This window comes from Pundamilia nyererei, unplaced genomic scaffold (assembly GCF_000239375.1).
Source record: "Pundamilia nyererei isolate P.nyererei 1_Seehausen unplaced genomic scaffold, PunNye1.0 scaffold00013, whole genome shotgun sequence".
NCBI classification, from domain to species: domain Eukaryota; kingdom Metazoa; phylum Chordata; class Actinopteri; order Cichliformes; family Cichlidae; genus Pundamilia; species Pundamilia nyererei.
The window spans coordinates 3,771,156-3,785,231 of record NW_005187414.1 but is presented as its reverse complement, the minus strand read 5'-3'; the positions used below and the strand labels follow the sequence as shown (position 1 = coordinate 3,785,231).

Below are 14,076 nucleotides of genomic sequence, written 5' to 3'. Positions count from 1 at the left end.
CACGCACGCACAGACACCAACCCAGTGACTTATTTACAAAATTAAAGCGTCTCTTGGCACCGTGTCAGTATTTTGCAGGCTCCGCAGCAATTTGAAACGGTGCTGAAAATGTCACAAAAAAAAGAAAACCACACATTATCCACCTAAGTGGACTACAAATACACTGATTAGTCTTCATTTCAAATTCTCTTTTCAGCAGAATCCTAAAATGTCTTTATTTCCTCTTTGCAGCGTGCTGCTCCACTGCCCACCCTCACCCGAGCAAATCAGCCTCCCGTCCCCACCCCACCTTACCTGGAGGATGTAATGCCGCTTGGAAGTGTGAGCACACGCTTGCCCCTTCCAAAAACCCATTACGTTACTCTTTTAAAGGGCCAATGCACCTAGCGAGGAGGCAGATCATCTCTAGTAATTCCATTTTACCCCACGGGATTTTCCAATAAGCGTGCTCGCAGGCATTTAATTTATGGCCACTGCATCCCAGCACCAGACTAATGTTAAAAATAAAAAAAATAAATATTAAAAAAAGCTCCAGAATCAGCCCTGATACATGTTTTGGTGCCATCTGCTTCCCTGCTCTTCTTCTGTCAGTGTTGACCCATGAGGTTTTTTGTGCCACTCAGAGCACTCTGACTGTGATGGTAGGGGGTTATTTTAAAGCCCATTACTGTGTGGACGCTGTGTGAACTCTGCAGCTCGGTGTGCACGGTTTAGCCCTCTGCAGCACCATTCAGTCAGACGGGGAGACAGGTTACTGTAATACCCCATTTTTGTTTTGTTTCTTTAAATATTTCTTTAAATACGGCATCTACGCGAGTAAAGGCTTTGTTTTGTTTTTGTGTTTTGGGTATTGATTCGATAAATCGTTACTTTTTAATGTTGCTTTCTTTTTAGGTGACATATGTAACTGAAAACCAAATTAAACACACACGATTGCATTCAGGCTTTTTCACCTTATGTTCATTCAAATAATTCAGAGAGCATGTCAGCAGTTTTTATTCGACCTACTTCTTTTTTTTTTTTCTCTTGGCAGAAAGTAGTTCCAATGAAAAATGTACAACAATGGAGTCTTTAGAGTCTGACATTCTTGGAATAATTGTTACTTTGTGACCACTGACAGTATGAAAGATGGACATAGGTACAGTGACGTGCCCTTTTTAAAGCTTTGAGATGAGCCTCCTCCATCTTTTTAAGACCAGCGGGTGGAGCTGACTGTGCAAGTGCACACTCATTGGCTGACGTGTCGTCAAATCTCGTTTCTGACACTTAGAATGACCCAAATTTACAAAATGGACTTAACGGTTTATTCACAATGGCTAAATTGAGAGACTGAGTCCATAAACACACCACAAAAGTCTTTATAGAAGTCAAGTTCGAGGGATGTTTTCTCGTTGACCTCTATTGGACTGGAAGTGTCTTTTCAACCACACCGATCGCCCCCTGGTGGCCTTTGAAAAGACTGCAGGTTTGAGTCGCTCAGACGTTGGCTTCATTTTTCGGACCTGGAAGCTACATTATCTTTTATAGTGTGTACGTTTGTGAGTTTTCAGCACTGTCCAAATTATAGGTTTAATTCGGACTAATTCTAACTTCTCGAAATGGAAAGTGAAATCGTGAAATTGAGATGTTTTAAAAACGGTGAGACCCTGCTGAAGTCTTTATGCCAAAAATTTTATAAAATTGTAAATGTAATCTTGAGCTCTGCCATAGTGGCACTGTCAGAGATTCTTTTTGTCATCTTCAAGTCAATCTGGTGTCTACATTTAGGTTTTTGAGTGTGTTTTTTTTCTCGAGTTGATGGCCCCTTTGTTCACACTTGGATGCACGTGTCAGCTTTCATACTGTCCACCTGTCACCGTGTCCTTTTTGTCCTTCAGACGATCTAACACATATGACTTGTTCCTTCCAAGTGTTATGGATGCAGCGCCCTTATAATCCATACCGGAAAAACCAGCAGTCCCAACGCCGACACAACCACGGCGTTGTGTTTATTTTTACAATTTTAGTCCTGATTTATGTTGTGACAACACGTAAATACGGGCCATTTTTAGCCAAGACACTTTAGGTTGTGGTTCTGAGTAAGCTTCTGTGTTAACATGTCTTGGTAGTGCATATACTCCCACAGAATAAATGATCTTGTAAGAACAAGCTAAATGTGTTCCTTGTAAATGGGCTTTTTTTAGGCTGAAAGATGTATTAGAAATTGTGTGTGTGTGTGTGTGTGTGTGTGTGTGTGCGTGCGTGTGTGTGTGTGTGTGTTTTCCTGTTTCCCTCCCGCCTCTCCGCCTCTGCTCACCACCATTTTGACACTCGCTGCCGTTTTTTTTTAACTTCCTCTTGAATAAGTGCTACATTTTTCATAAACAAATTTCTTTGCCGGAGTGTGTGTCTGCGTGCGCGCGCCCATCTCCCCCCTCCTTCCTTCCCCACCTTTTCTTGCCCTGTCTCTCCTCTTCTGTCTCTCCTGTCCTCCCTGCCTCCCTTCCTCTCTCACTATTCAAATTCAAGTCTGCAATCAAACGCGGCATAAATATCCACCTCTTTTTAAGAAGCTCCCGGAAAAGTCATTTCCATAACATAAGTGCTCAGACAAAAACAAACTGCCACTCGAGCTGGTTCCTATTGCACTAATTGACCAGGTTGATGAGCATGCTCTTCTTTTATTTTTAGCTCTTTCCCACCCCTCTCTTTCTTCCCGCCTCCATCCATCACTTTAACCCTGAACAACCCTCCCCTTTCCCATCTTTCCGTCTTACTACCTGCCCCCCACCCGCCCCCCTTCCAACTGCAGGGCTTTGTGCAGGAAAAAAAAAACGCGGGGGGGGGGGAATAACACTATGTGGCTTTTTGCTTTGCAGGAGGAAAAAGAGTAACTGCCTTGGTTTTTCCAGCCAATGTCCATCCAGGGACAAATGCCATTGTCTTTTCTTTTATTTGGATGTCCTTCTCCCCACCCCCACCCCACCCCCACCTTTCACCTCCTGAGTGCGCTTGAAAATGACAACTAATGTCTCAGTTCATACACCACAGGCTACTGGTGATTATTACGCCGGGGACAGAGGCTCTGTTTAGGTGTGACGGTGTATTTATTTATTTTTTTTCCGGGGGTGGGCGGGGATATCTCTTATTTAAAAGAGCAAGGCACAGTCATGGAACAACCCAAACTCTCCCCCTCAGAAGGATGGCTGCTGGCTCCCCTGTGGAAGAACCGTCTCACCCTGCCTCCCTTTCCTTCTTTTTTTATTTTTTTTCTGCTTCCCCATCATCGCACCCCCCACCTCCCCCCCTCCACCCTTCCAATCTCTCATCTCCACTCCATCCATTCTATCTGTCTCGTGTAGTTTGTTTTTGCTGTCTCTGTCTCACTAAACGCTGACTGTTTGTCATGATTTCTAATCCAACCAACTGACTTCTACACACAAAAAAAAGGAGAGGAAGAAGAAGGTGGAGGGAAAAAAGGGATCAGACAGACACAGAAGCAGACAGAGCGTTATCACAGCGCTACCATGACTGGCAGAAGCAAACAGCCTCCATCCATCTTAATGCTGGCTACTTTTCATATTGTTGATGTCCATATCCGCTGGGAGCGAGACACAGCAGTGGGGGCATGCATTCTGCGGGGCTTTGATTCCATTTATTTTGCCCTTGAGTGGATTATTGTTTCACATGGGACATTAAACATGGGTGGTGAGGTGTTATTTGATGCTCTCATACCTCCCCGAGGGGATCCTGCATGCGAACTAATCTCGGCCATTTGATCCCGATGAAGTCACAACGTGGCCCAGTTCCCAAAACGGCCCTCGTTGTTCCCCCTCTCTCTTTCTCTCCAGCACTGCATTACAAAGGGATATCATATTCTCTTTAATTTGTCCATCTAAGCTCTCGCCCAGCACCTGCAACGTCAGTCGGAGTAGACGCGCCGCTTCGATGACCGGCGCGCGCGCGCACACACGCAGGCAGCCGCGCGCTCTCTGCGGCAGCGGCGTGACTCGTAAACTGCGCACTCACGCTTTAACCAGCTGACTTTCCCATTCCATTATGTCCGTGTGTAACACCATCTCTCTCCATTTTTCACTCTCTCACAGCTCACACGTGCCCTGCCATGTATGCATGTTTGCCCTCCAAGACTATGCATACATGAAACCACACGTTCAAAAAGCATGCCTCTTGAAACAAAGCAATAACTTTTTTTTCATTTGTTTTGCCTAATCTTTGTGCAGTGAGGACGTTTTGTTTCAGATGCAGCGCTCTAGCTGTAAATCCGCTTGCCCCATAGTAAAGTAGAAACCATCCAAAGTTCTGTTTCTGTCTCTTATTTCCACTTTTACGTTGTTATCTTATTGTGTAACGATTCTCTTATTTTTCTCCCCACTCTCGTACTTTCCCAGGTGTGTTTTAGGTGTTGTGTGTAGCATACGTGTATTCTTGTCCCTCTCTTTTATTTTTCAATTTCTTTTCTTACTGTTTTTGTTTTTTTTTTTATCCCCAAGTTTCCTCTCAGAATGCGCCTAACTCGCCTCTCTCTGCCTCGATTGGTTGATCAGGTCGTCGGGAGAGACGAGGAGCAGGGAGATGCTGGAGCTGAACATGAGCAACATCAGCGCCGACGTGCTGGAGCTGCTGCTCGAGTTTGTCTACACGGGGTCGCTGGTCATCGACTCGGCCAATGCCAAGACGTTGCTGGAAGCTGCCAACAAGTTCCAGTTCAACACCTTCTGTAAAGTCTGTGTCTCCTTTCTAGGTAGGCGTAGCTCAGGGGGAAGAGCGGCGGGGGTGGGTGGGGAGGGGTGTATGTGTTTACACGAGTGTTATCTGCTTATATCAGCAGCGCGTGCACGCTTATTACATCAGATATGCCTGCCGCGACCATACGGCCCTGGGTGTTTTCATATACGGTCATGCTTCATCGCTGTGCACAGAAGTCCTCATGCAGCACCTACATTTCCTCCCCGGCCCTGGCACACCGCTCTCCCATTTTTGTCATGTTTCCAAAGCTCGCAGCCGTGTTAGAATTCACTCTCAGCCGGGCACGGTGCCTCTGATCTCGTCCCAGAGAGCAGGATCAAGCACGGGGGCAGATTTATAAAAAGGTCAGGGAACAATTGTCACTTAAATGTCAAATCCTCTGGTCTGAGCCGCGATGGAATCGAAAAACAGCCAAACAGATTGATACTTAGACAAGGTATGGAAAAAGGTGGATAGAAGGGGAGTGGGCCTGTTGGGGGTGGAACCCAAAGGATGGGGGGAGGGGTCTGCATGAAAAGCAAATGGCATGTTCCATATTTTAGTGGGTCGGCCAGCCAAAAAAGCCGCAAAGGTCGAGTTTTGCATTCCATTTAATAAATAGTTTTGGGTATCGGTAACACGGGGGAAGTGCATGTTAGCAAAAAGGTCAGCAGCAGGAAAGGAGGGGGAAATTGTAAGAGGAGCAGCAAGCGCCGTTATTGATTTGTTTTTCTCAATTTGGGAGGGGGGGAGGGTTAAAAATGGGAAAAACACAGAAGCCATTTGTAGACTTCATCGCCAGCGAGGCGTCAATCCGTTCTTCCTCGACAAGATTCATGACATTTCAGCGCTTGAGAAGTAACGGGCACGACCGTGTCTCCTTGAGCAAAGAGGAATTGATACCGCGTGAGAAATTATTGAAGTTTGCAACAAATATACCGAGGAGGAACGGCAGACATCTTCTCCGACCTACTTACGCTTCACACGTCTTCTCACTCCAACAAATACAAAACAAAGTCATTCATCGTGCGCCTTGTGAGAAATCCCAGTTTTTTTGTTTTATGATTGGAAAATCAAAAAGTAAATGAACAAAACATGCTCACCTTTTTACAACCCGAGTGTGTAGTATTGGAAAAAATGATTTCTTTTTTAAAGGGTTGTTCAGATGATCATCTGCTGTGAAATCTACTTTCAGACAGAGTCTAGCTTTGATGCAGCCCAAACCTGCTTTTTTTTAGCTTGGCTTTTGCTCACCTGTTATTTACCAGATGTTGGGTGGCTTTTTTTATTGGCTGATATTTGTTTAGGAGACACTCTCAGGCTCTGTCTTTAGCGATAAAAGGCCTGGCTTTGCTTCGCTTTGATGGCTGTTGTTTAATCGGGCGCCTTTCAGCGGCCACTCAACCGTTTGTGCCCGCATCCGTGCGTACGTTCACTACAAGACCGGGGGCATTTCCCTCTCTTGTGATAAATGGTGACACTTGTTAGAAAACTACATTTGGAGACACATCACCTAAAATGCCGCCCGTGCTCTCCACCCCCCTAAACCCCGCCCTGCAAAAGATCACAGGCGGCAGTATAAGCCTTCTCCCCGCTGGCCTGGCCCTGAGGGTAGTTTCATATATTCCAGGCTGTGTATGTGTGTGTGTGCATGTGTGTGCATGTGTGTAGTAGATCCTGAGATCTGACAGGACTTCTTTAAAGTGGCTCAGCTAATCCCAAATCCCGCTCCCTGCCATCCACCACCTCATGCCTGGGCTGTGAGCGATCGATTCCCCTCGTTGTTTGTCCCCGGAGCTGTTTTGAGTTATTATACTTGTTCTCCCTCAGTCTCAGGCAGATACAAAGCCCAGGCTATGGCTCTGTGCTACCTGCAGCTGCTTTCTCTGTCTTTGCAGCTTTGTACGTCTGCAGTCTTTTTATAGATGACTGAATGGTGTTTTGTTTTTCTCCCCCCCTCCCCACTCGCTGTCTTAATCAATCTGCCTCTGTCTTTTGTTTTCTTCTCGTTTTTGTTTCTAACCTCTTCTCTTTGTCCATCTCCCTGTCTCTCTTTCTCTCTCTGACCTGCTTTACATTGACTCCAGAGAAACAGCTGACTGCCGCTAACTGTCTGGGAGTGCTGGCTATGGCCGAGGCCATGAGCTGCACCGAGCTCCACAACATGGCCAAAGCGTTTGCCCTGCAGAATTTCCCAGAGGTAGGTCGAGGCTTTTCGTCTTTCTGGATTCTTTGATTGCTGTGGAGCAAAGTTACACACGGCGGTTTGTATCTGGGAGAAAATGAAACACCTAAATCAGTGATCAGCTCGAGGAAAAAGGGAAAAAACTTGTTTTGCCTAAGCATCTTTTTTTTTCAGACTCAACAATGCAATGGGGAAAATTGCACTTTCTTCTACACTAAATTAAGTCTGTGGTTACTAGATTCCTATTAAAGTCTCACATGTAAAGCATACACAAAGCTTATTGAATTATATGTTTTTGTCTTCCTTTTTTTCAAGCTAGCAAATATCAAATGGCCCTGTTAATTCACTGCTTGCATTAAAATGCTTCTCTGGAGTTAACCGTTTTTACCTCATGGGATGCAATTTACTGTAGAAGCTCCACGTACCCTACTGAATCACCCAACAGTACACTTATTACCGAGCAGCTTTTAGATAACTTAATGGAAGAGAAATACAGAGAGCTCTCAGTTTTCTTATAGTTTCCAACCAGCATGAATCGCACAAAATAGCGTGGAAAATAAGGGCATCAAAGCTCAGCATCAGAAAGTGTTGGAGAAATACTTTTTTATGTCGAGCGTTACTCGGTAGGAAAAACAGAGGAAAAACGTCTCTCTCCACAGATCAGAAAAAATTAATACATTATGTTCTGCCTTTGATGTGAGGCGTCCAGGCTGGTCACAGAAAAGTCCACTGTAAATCAACACCTATTTACTACAAAGAGCTCAAAATTAGCCTGTTTTATATGTCTTAGTATTTTTATACAGCATGTAGGAGAATAAAAATGTCCACTCATTATCTTGTTTTTTACGTTTCTGTTTTTATGTGAATCACACAGTCGAGAAAAGCCTGAAATCAGGTAAAAGCAGCAAACAAATGTTACTGTTGTCAGTGAAAGAAAATAAGTACATAATGAAACCGCGGTGACGCAAAATCAAATGAAATGTACTTTCCATTCTCTTTCAAGATTTACAGTGCAGATGTCTTTGAACTGCCTTAGCTGGGCTTTCTTGTCATTTCTTTAAGTAGTCTTCAGGAATAGTTCTCCAGGCTTCTTGATGGACATTCAAAGCTCTTCTTTGGATGTTGGCTGGATGTTTGTTCTGTTCTCTGTCAGGATGATCCCACACTGCTTCAGTAAAGTTCAGGTCCGGGCTCCGGGGAGGCCGATCCATGACTGATAGTGTGCTGTTGTGTGCTTTTCTATCCAGCTATGCTTTTACTGCACTGACAGTGTTTGGTGTGATAGTCACGCTGAAAAATAAAGTTACTGCCAATCAAAAGCTTTCCAGGTGATACTGAATATTAGATCAAAACCTGACAGCACTTTCCTGTTTTCGTTCATGCATTCATTTTAACAGCCCCAAACCATGACAGAGCCTCCGCCGTGTTTTACACATGGCTGCAGACACTCACCGTTGTATCTCTCTCATGACCTCCTCTGTACATATTAACAATAAATTGAACCAAAAATGTTTCCCTTCATTAAGAATGGCTTTTTGACAGCCATCCTCCCACTGAGATCATTTCTGGTAAGGCTTCAGCGAACAGGAGATGGATCAGCAACACGTGCTCACTCCCAAAGCGTAACAATTTATGCTAGGTGACAAATCGTCAGTATATTAAGCTTCCGGCCACACACCATATTACGAGTTTGGAAAAATTAGGAAACATGAGAAGCTTTTGAAATTAATCTACACATGTACGTTACTTTAATCTCTTTGGAAAACACTATCTAACATGATTAAGGTGGTGGTTAAGATTAGGGATAAGAACGGGCTTGGATCAGCTGAATGGCCAGATGCATCAATCAGGTCCTGTGTCAGATCTTTGCTGCATTTTTTCCCTGTTTCTTAAAAACGTGACTTTCAGTTAGCGTTCATCAGCTGTAGATATTTTTAGGCCAGGCTTTTCTGCTTTTTTCCCTCGGTTTTCCCAGTTTCGTCAATTATTTGTAACTTCAGAGATGTGCCAAGATTTTGGCTAATAGCTGTTTAGGAAGGTGCAAAAACACAATTGCATCCCGGTCACACTGTGCTGTCGTTTTTCATATATTGAACTAAAGAAATGAAATCGAACAAATGGTGTATTTTTGGGACAGGCTGCTAGTAATAAAATGCCTAAAGGTTGTCTGTTATATGTAGACACAACCCTGTGTTAGGTGTCCTTTTTTATTCTTGAATGATTCACAGGTCAGTGATAGGTGACTTTACAAAGACTGGAGTGTAAATGAGGGAAAAAGCAGCCAAGTTCAAAGAAAAACTTTGAAAGACGTTCAGAAATCCTGGAGAACTATTGCTCAGTTCCACCCTAAAAATGACAACAAAGCCTGGCTCATTGGAAGCAAAATATAAAGAAACATCTAGAGGCTCAAGACTTTTGCACTTACTGTACGTGAGAGAAATACACTTTTTTTTCCCTTAAATGCTACGGCCACATGATGTGAAGTTTTAAAGGCCGTTTTTCTGCCCCTGCTGGTCTCTGCGCTGGTTCCAAAGAGGCCTTTGTGTTAGTTTTATGCTAGACAGATCTGAACATCTGCCTCTGCTCAAAAACAGGAGCTTCACTTTACAGAATTGTGTATGTTCAGAGCTTGGCACAGGAAAAGTCAGATTGTGTCGCTGAAAGTGAAAAGTTTTTTAGCTATTGAATCTTTTTTTTGCAGGTGGCAGGGCAGGAAGAGATCCTCAGCGTCTCCAAGGACGACCTGATAGCCTATCTGTCCAACGACAGCCTGAACACAAAGGCCGAGGAGCTGGTCTACGAGACCGTCATCAAGTGGATCAAACAAGACCCCAACTCTAGAGTACAGGTAACGACGCACAAAGTTAACGAGGGTGTTCTTGGAGTGTGCGAAACTTTGTTCTTCCAACACGAGCACGCACTTCCTGCACCACGAGACTAAAAGGCAGCCAGTTCTCGTTACATCTGGCAGAACAGTTTCCGCATGCGTGCCGAGCCGTGTTAGAGATCGGCCCACCTCTTCCTCTCTTCGCAGAAGTGCACGGCACCAAAAGCCACACAAGTGACTCCCCGTTTTCTCCCGCTAGCGCTCATCAACTTTGTGCTTCGGATCCAGCCTAACGCAGCAGTTGTTCGTAATCCCAGGAGTGCTTTGCCCTCAGAATGCGCTCTATTCTTAGTTACACTTCATTTGTTTGTGAGACACTGTACCGCATGAAAAGCCTAACAAAAACAGCAGACAGCCGCAGCCCTCTCTGCGCACGCCTAACAGGTGTTTGATTTATTCCTAGAGGCTGTTAATCATAATCAGAGGTTATATCCCCGAGATGGGTATTGACAGTCAGGTGCAAGCAGGTCGAATTTTAACAGGCACAGAATCGATAAGCCTCAAGGTCAAAGCATCAAACGCCCGCCACATATACGGAAAGGTAAACGGACTGCGCTGTAGACGGATATCCATCCAGCAAGGGGGGGGGGAGAAAAAAACCTCAGGTTGTGGGATATTTATGGACTGGGTCCCAAAACCATGAATTTAAAGCTGATGATTTTAAAGTATTTTATAGCTGTTTTAAAATGGAGAAAAGATTGTTATCAGATAAATTACACCAGTCCATCACGGCAAGAATCACTCCTTCAAAGTAATGTCTTCTCACCAACCAGCAAGTGCAGGGAAAGGCCTTATATCACCCGGATCAGATTTGGTGCAGACCTCAGCAATCAATGTTTCTTTATTGGCTCCTGCTTTTATGAGGCACATATGTCAATATTTGAATTTTTCACCTTTTCAGATTAAACATTTAGCGTTTATCCTTTGATATGTGACGCTGTAGTGATTTGGGGCAAATCCATCAGACTTTTTTGTTGTTGTTTTTTTGCAGTGGAGAACCTTAAAGTATTTAGTGCTACACAAAAGGGTAAGGAGAAACTTTTAAAGCACAGATCGTGATGGGTGCCGGAAAATGAGAAAGCAACAGTATGAAAGATGCTTTTTTTTTGGCATCGCTCTCAATCTCTCCCACTGATAAAGCCTTTAAAATTGAATTTTTGTAGCATCGCTGATAGAAAGGTTGAAAATTCACCAATAACCATAACAAGGCTGGTACACAGTTTTTAGGAGAAGCGTACGATCCCTGTCATCTGTGTCGAAAACCTCTAGCAGGCTCAGTCCGGCCAACTTCTCCAATCTCACACTCTATTGGAGAGGTGCAGAGGTGACTTACTCAGATGAAGTAGAAGAAATTTTCCCGGTTGTCTGAACAACCCGCCGCACTGGTTCCTGAGACGAGGCACCCGGGGTCACCCCCCGTCTTCACGGGGAGACGGGAGAGAGTCTGCGAGGAGGAGAGGGGGAGGAACCGCGAGCAAGGGAAAGGAACCGCGAGCGAGGGAAAGAATCAGAGCGAAGCAGAAAGACAGAAACGAGCGAGAAACGTGTTGGTGAGAAAAGAAGAAAGTGGATTGGAAAAGGAGCCCCTGTGTTCTAATCTGAAATCCAACGGTTTGCGCCTCTGCACACAGCCATGACATCCAGGGAGCCGAGATGTGATTGAGCTCACGGTCAGGCTCAAATCTCTTGCCCGCGTGTAACCAAAGAGAGAGAAAAGAAATAAAAAAAGACAGCTAGCAAACTCCGGTGTCTGCGGCGAGGACAGGAGCATACGAAGAGAAGCGCGTCACATGATCTGCACATGCCGACAAGCCATTTATATGCATGTAAGAAAGTTTTAGGAATCCACACGTTTCACAGTCTGAGTAAATATTTAATATTTTACTTGCATACAGATCTCGCCCCACTGTGAAATTACACATGCATGCACTGAAAGTCCCAGTTTTCCACCGGCACAGGATGTGGGTGGAGCAGAGAGGCCCGCTCGCTAATGTGACCTGATTCATTTATCAGCGCGTGAATAAATGCAAGTGAATGTTAAGATTCTGTATGTATTTATTCACGCTGCGATGTACACATTTGCATAGCAGTTTGATCTTCTCCAGTTGGTACATGTGTGTTTGGATTGCAGTAAGTGCTCAAGTGCACACATTTGTGAATCTTATTTCCCTTTTTTTTTCTTCCTGTCGCACACTTGTGACCAATTTGAGAGTGAAAGAAAAAAGAGAATAGGCTTCTTGTTTTATGCCACAAGAGAAGGTTGGATTCATACCCAGTTCGGCTCCACTTTTTAATGACATGTCAGGGCAGGATGTCACAGAAAAAAAACGCTCGCATTCATCCGAGCATGCGTCGGTTCTGTGCGGCTTTGCGGGTTTTTGTGTGTCTGTGCATGTGCTGCGAGTTGTAAGCTGCAGGCTATAGAGTGGAAAAGTGGCATATTGAAGGCACTGGGTAAATAATATGCAATTTTCTCTCTCCACTATGCTGTCACTAACAACCGATGGCACCGGGAAACGGGGGACCCGGACATCACTTAGAGACAGAGGGAGAGCATTTGAGCGTTAATAATGGTTTGCTATGAGACACAAAGCTGCTGAATGAAAGTACAGAACTGTTTCGGTTCTCTTTGAATGGGTATCATCGAAGGTGTGCCACCCTTCATGCGTCTGTATGTGTCTGTCTTTACAACTTAAGTGAAAGGGGAGTTAGGGAGGCTTCAAAAGAAAAAAAGGAAATACCCTTTTTGGAAGAACGTATTCCTGAAGCGACTGTTATTTGACAGAAAACGCAGCTATAGCTGATTAAAGAGGACCTGTTATGCACTTTTGCTGCTCCAAGTTCTTCTTCTTGGACCTAATTAGAGGAACTTTGCACAAGTCAGAGTTCAAAATAATCATTACTTACGTTATGCTGGCCTTTGATGTAGCCACCCTCCCTTCAAGCCTTCAAGCTCACCTTAAAGTCTTGTTATTAGGCTGCCCATTGTACCCAACAGCTAAACACAGTTTTGTGCTTAGAGCCAGAATTCTGTGCCTGAAATGACCATATTATAGAGATCTGCTGTCTGGAATGTCATATGACACCAAACACTTACAGCAGTCTGAAGCTTGAGCCTTTTTCTCTTACGTATACGTGCTTATGTTGGTATTTGAACCTTCGGCTGCGTTTGATTTGAGCATTCACCATTTTTACAGTATAATTCATGTGACATATACGACATGTACACTGAACTTTATTTGGTGTACCTTGCTACTACCAGGTTGGACCCCCATTTGATTTCAGATCTGCCTTACATTTTTGTGGCACAGATATATCACTGTGTTACACAGTTGCTGCAGATTTGTCACCCTTCATGGGAATTTTCCATCCCACCGCATCCCAGAGGTGCTCAACTGGATTCAGATGTGGTGATTATGGAGGCCATTTGAGTGCAGTGAGCTCACTGTGGGGAGGCTTTGGCTCAGGAGGAAGATCAGGTCATCTACTAATAGGAAGGTTCGATCTCTGGCTGCATAACAAAAAATATCCTTGGGCAAGATGCTAACCCCAAGTTGCTCTCTGATGCATCCATCAGAGTATGAATGTGTGTGATAAAGACAGAGAGCAGTTAAGTAGAAAAAGCATAGAAGAAAGTGCTAGTTTGAGAAGATTTGAGCTTTGTCACATGTCACGTGGTCTTGAAGTGCTGGACATGGTTGGTAAGAACTCTGAAATAGGCTGTGGTGTTCAAATGATGCTCCGTTGGTACAAACGGGCTCAAAGTCAGCCAATAAAATATCCCCCACTTCATTACATCACCAGCAGCACTCTAAACTATTGATACAAGGCAGCATGGATCCTTGCACCATACCATGTGAATGACTCAGCAGGAATCAAGACTCATTAGATGGGACAACATTTTTCTACACCTCCACCTCCAAATCTGAGGCCATGGTCATCAGCTGGAAAAGGAGGGTGGAGGGTGGAGTGCCCACTCCGGGTCAGGGACAAGTTCTTGCCCCAAGTGGAGGGGTTTAAGTCTTGTTCACAAGTGACGGGAGAAGGGAGCGGGAGATCGACAGACTGCGTCCGCTGTACCGGTCTGTTGAGGTGAAGAGAGAGCTGAGTGTAAAAGCGAAGCTCTCAATTTACTGGTCGATCTACGTCCCTACCCTCACCTATGGTCACGAGCTGTGGGTAGTGGGCTGAGAAGTTCGGCCATCCGGGAGGGGCTCAGAGTAGAGCCGCTGCTCCTCCACATCGAAAGGAGCCAGCTGAGGTGGTTCGGGCATCTGAC

General features: G+C 44.7%; 1 protein-coding gene across 6 annotated transcripts in view; it reads left to right on the top strand.

Moving 5' to 3' along the window:
* Nucleotides 1-14,076, top strand: part of klhl29 (kelch like family member 29) — a 264,330-nt gene that overhangs the window by 175,542 nt on the left and 74,712 nt on the right. For all 6 annotated transcript variants that reach the window (XM_005724914.2, XM_005724913.1, XM_005724915.1 and 3 more), the window contains 3 exons: nt 4,545-4,741; nt 6,813-6,925; nt 9,612-9,758. In XM_005724914.2, the coding sequence (XP_005724971.1) occupies nt 4,545-4,741; nt 6,813-6,925; nt 9,612-9,758 (457 nt within the window). The remainder of the gene's footprint in view (nt 1-4,544; nt 4,742-6,812; nt 6,926-9,611; nt 9,759-14,076) is intronic.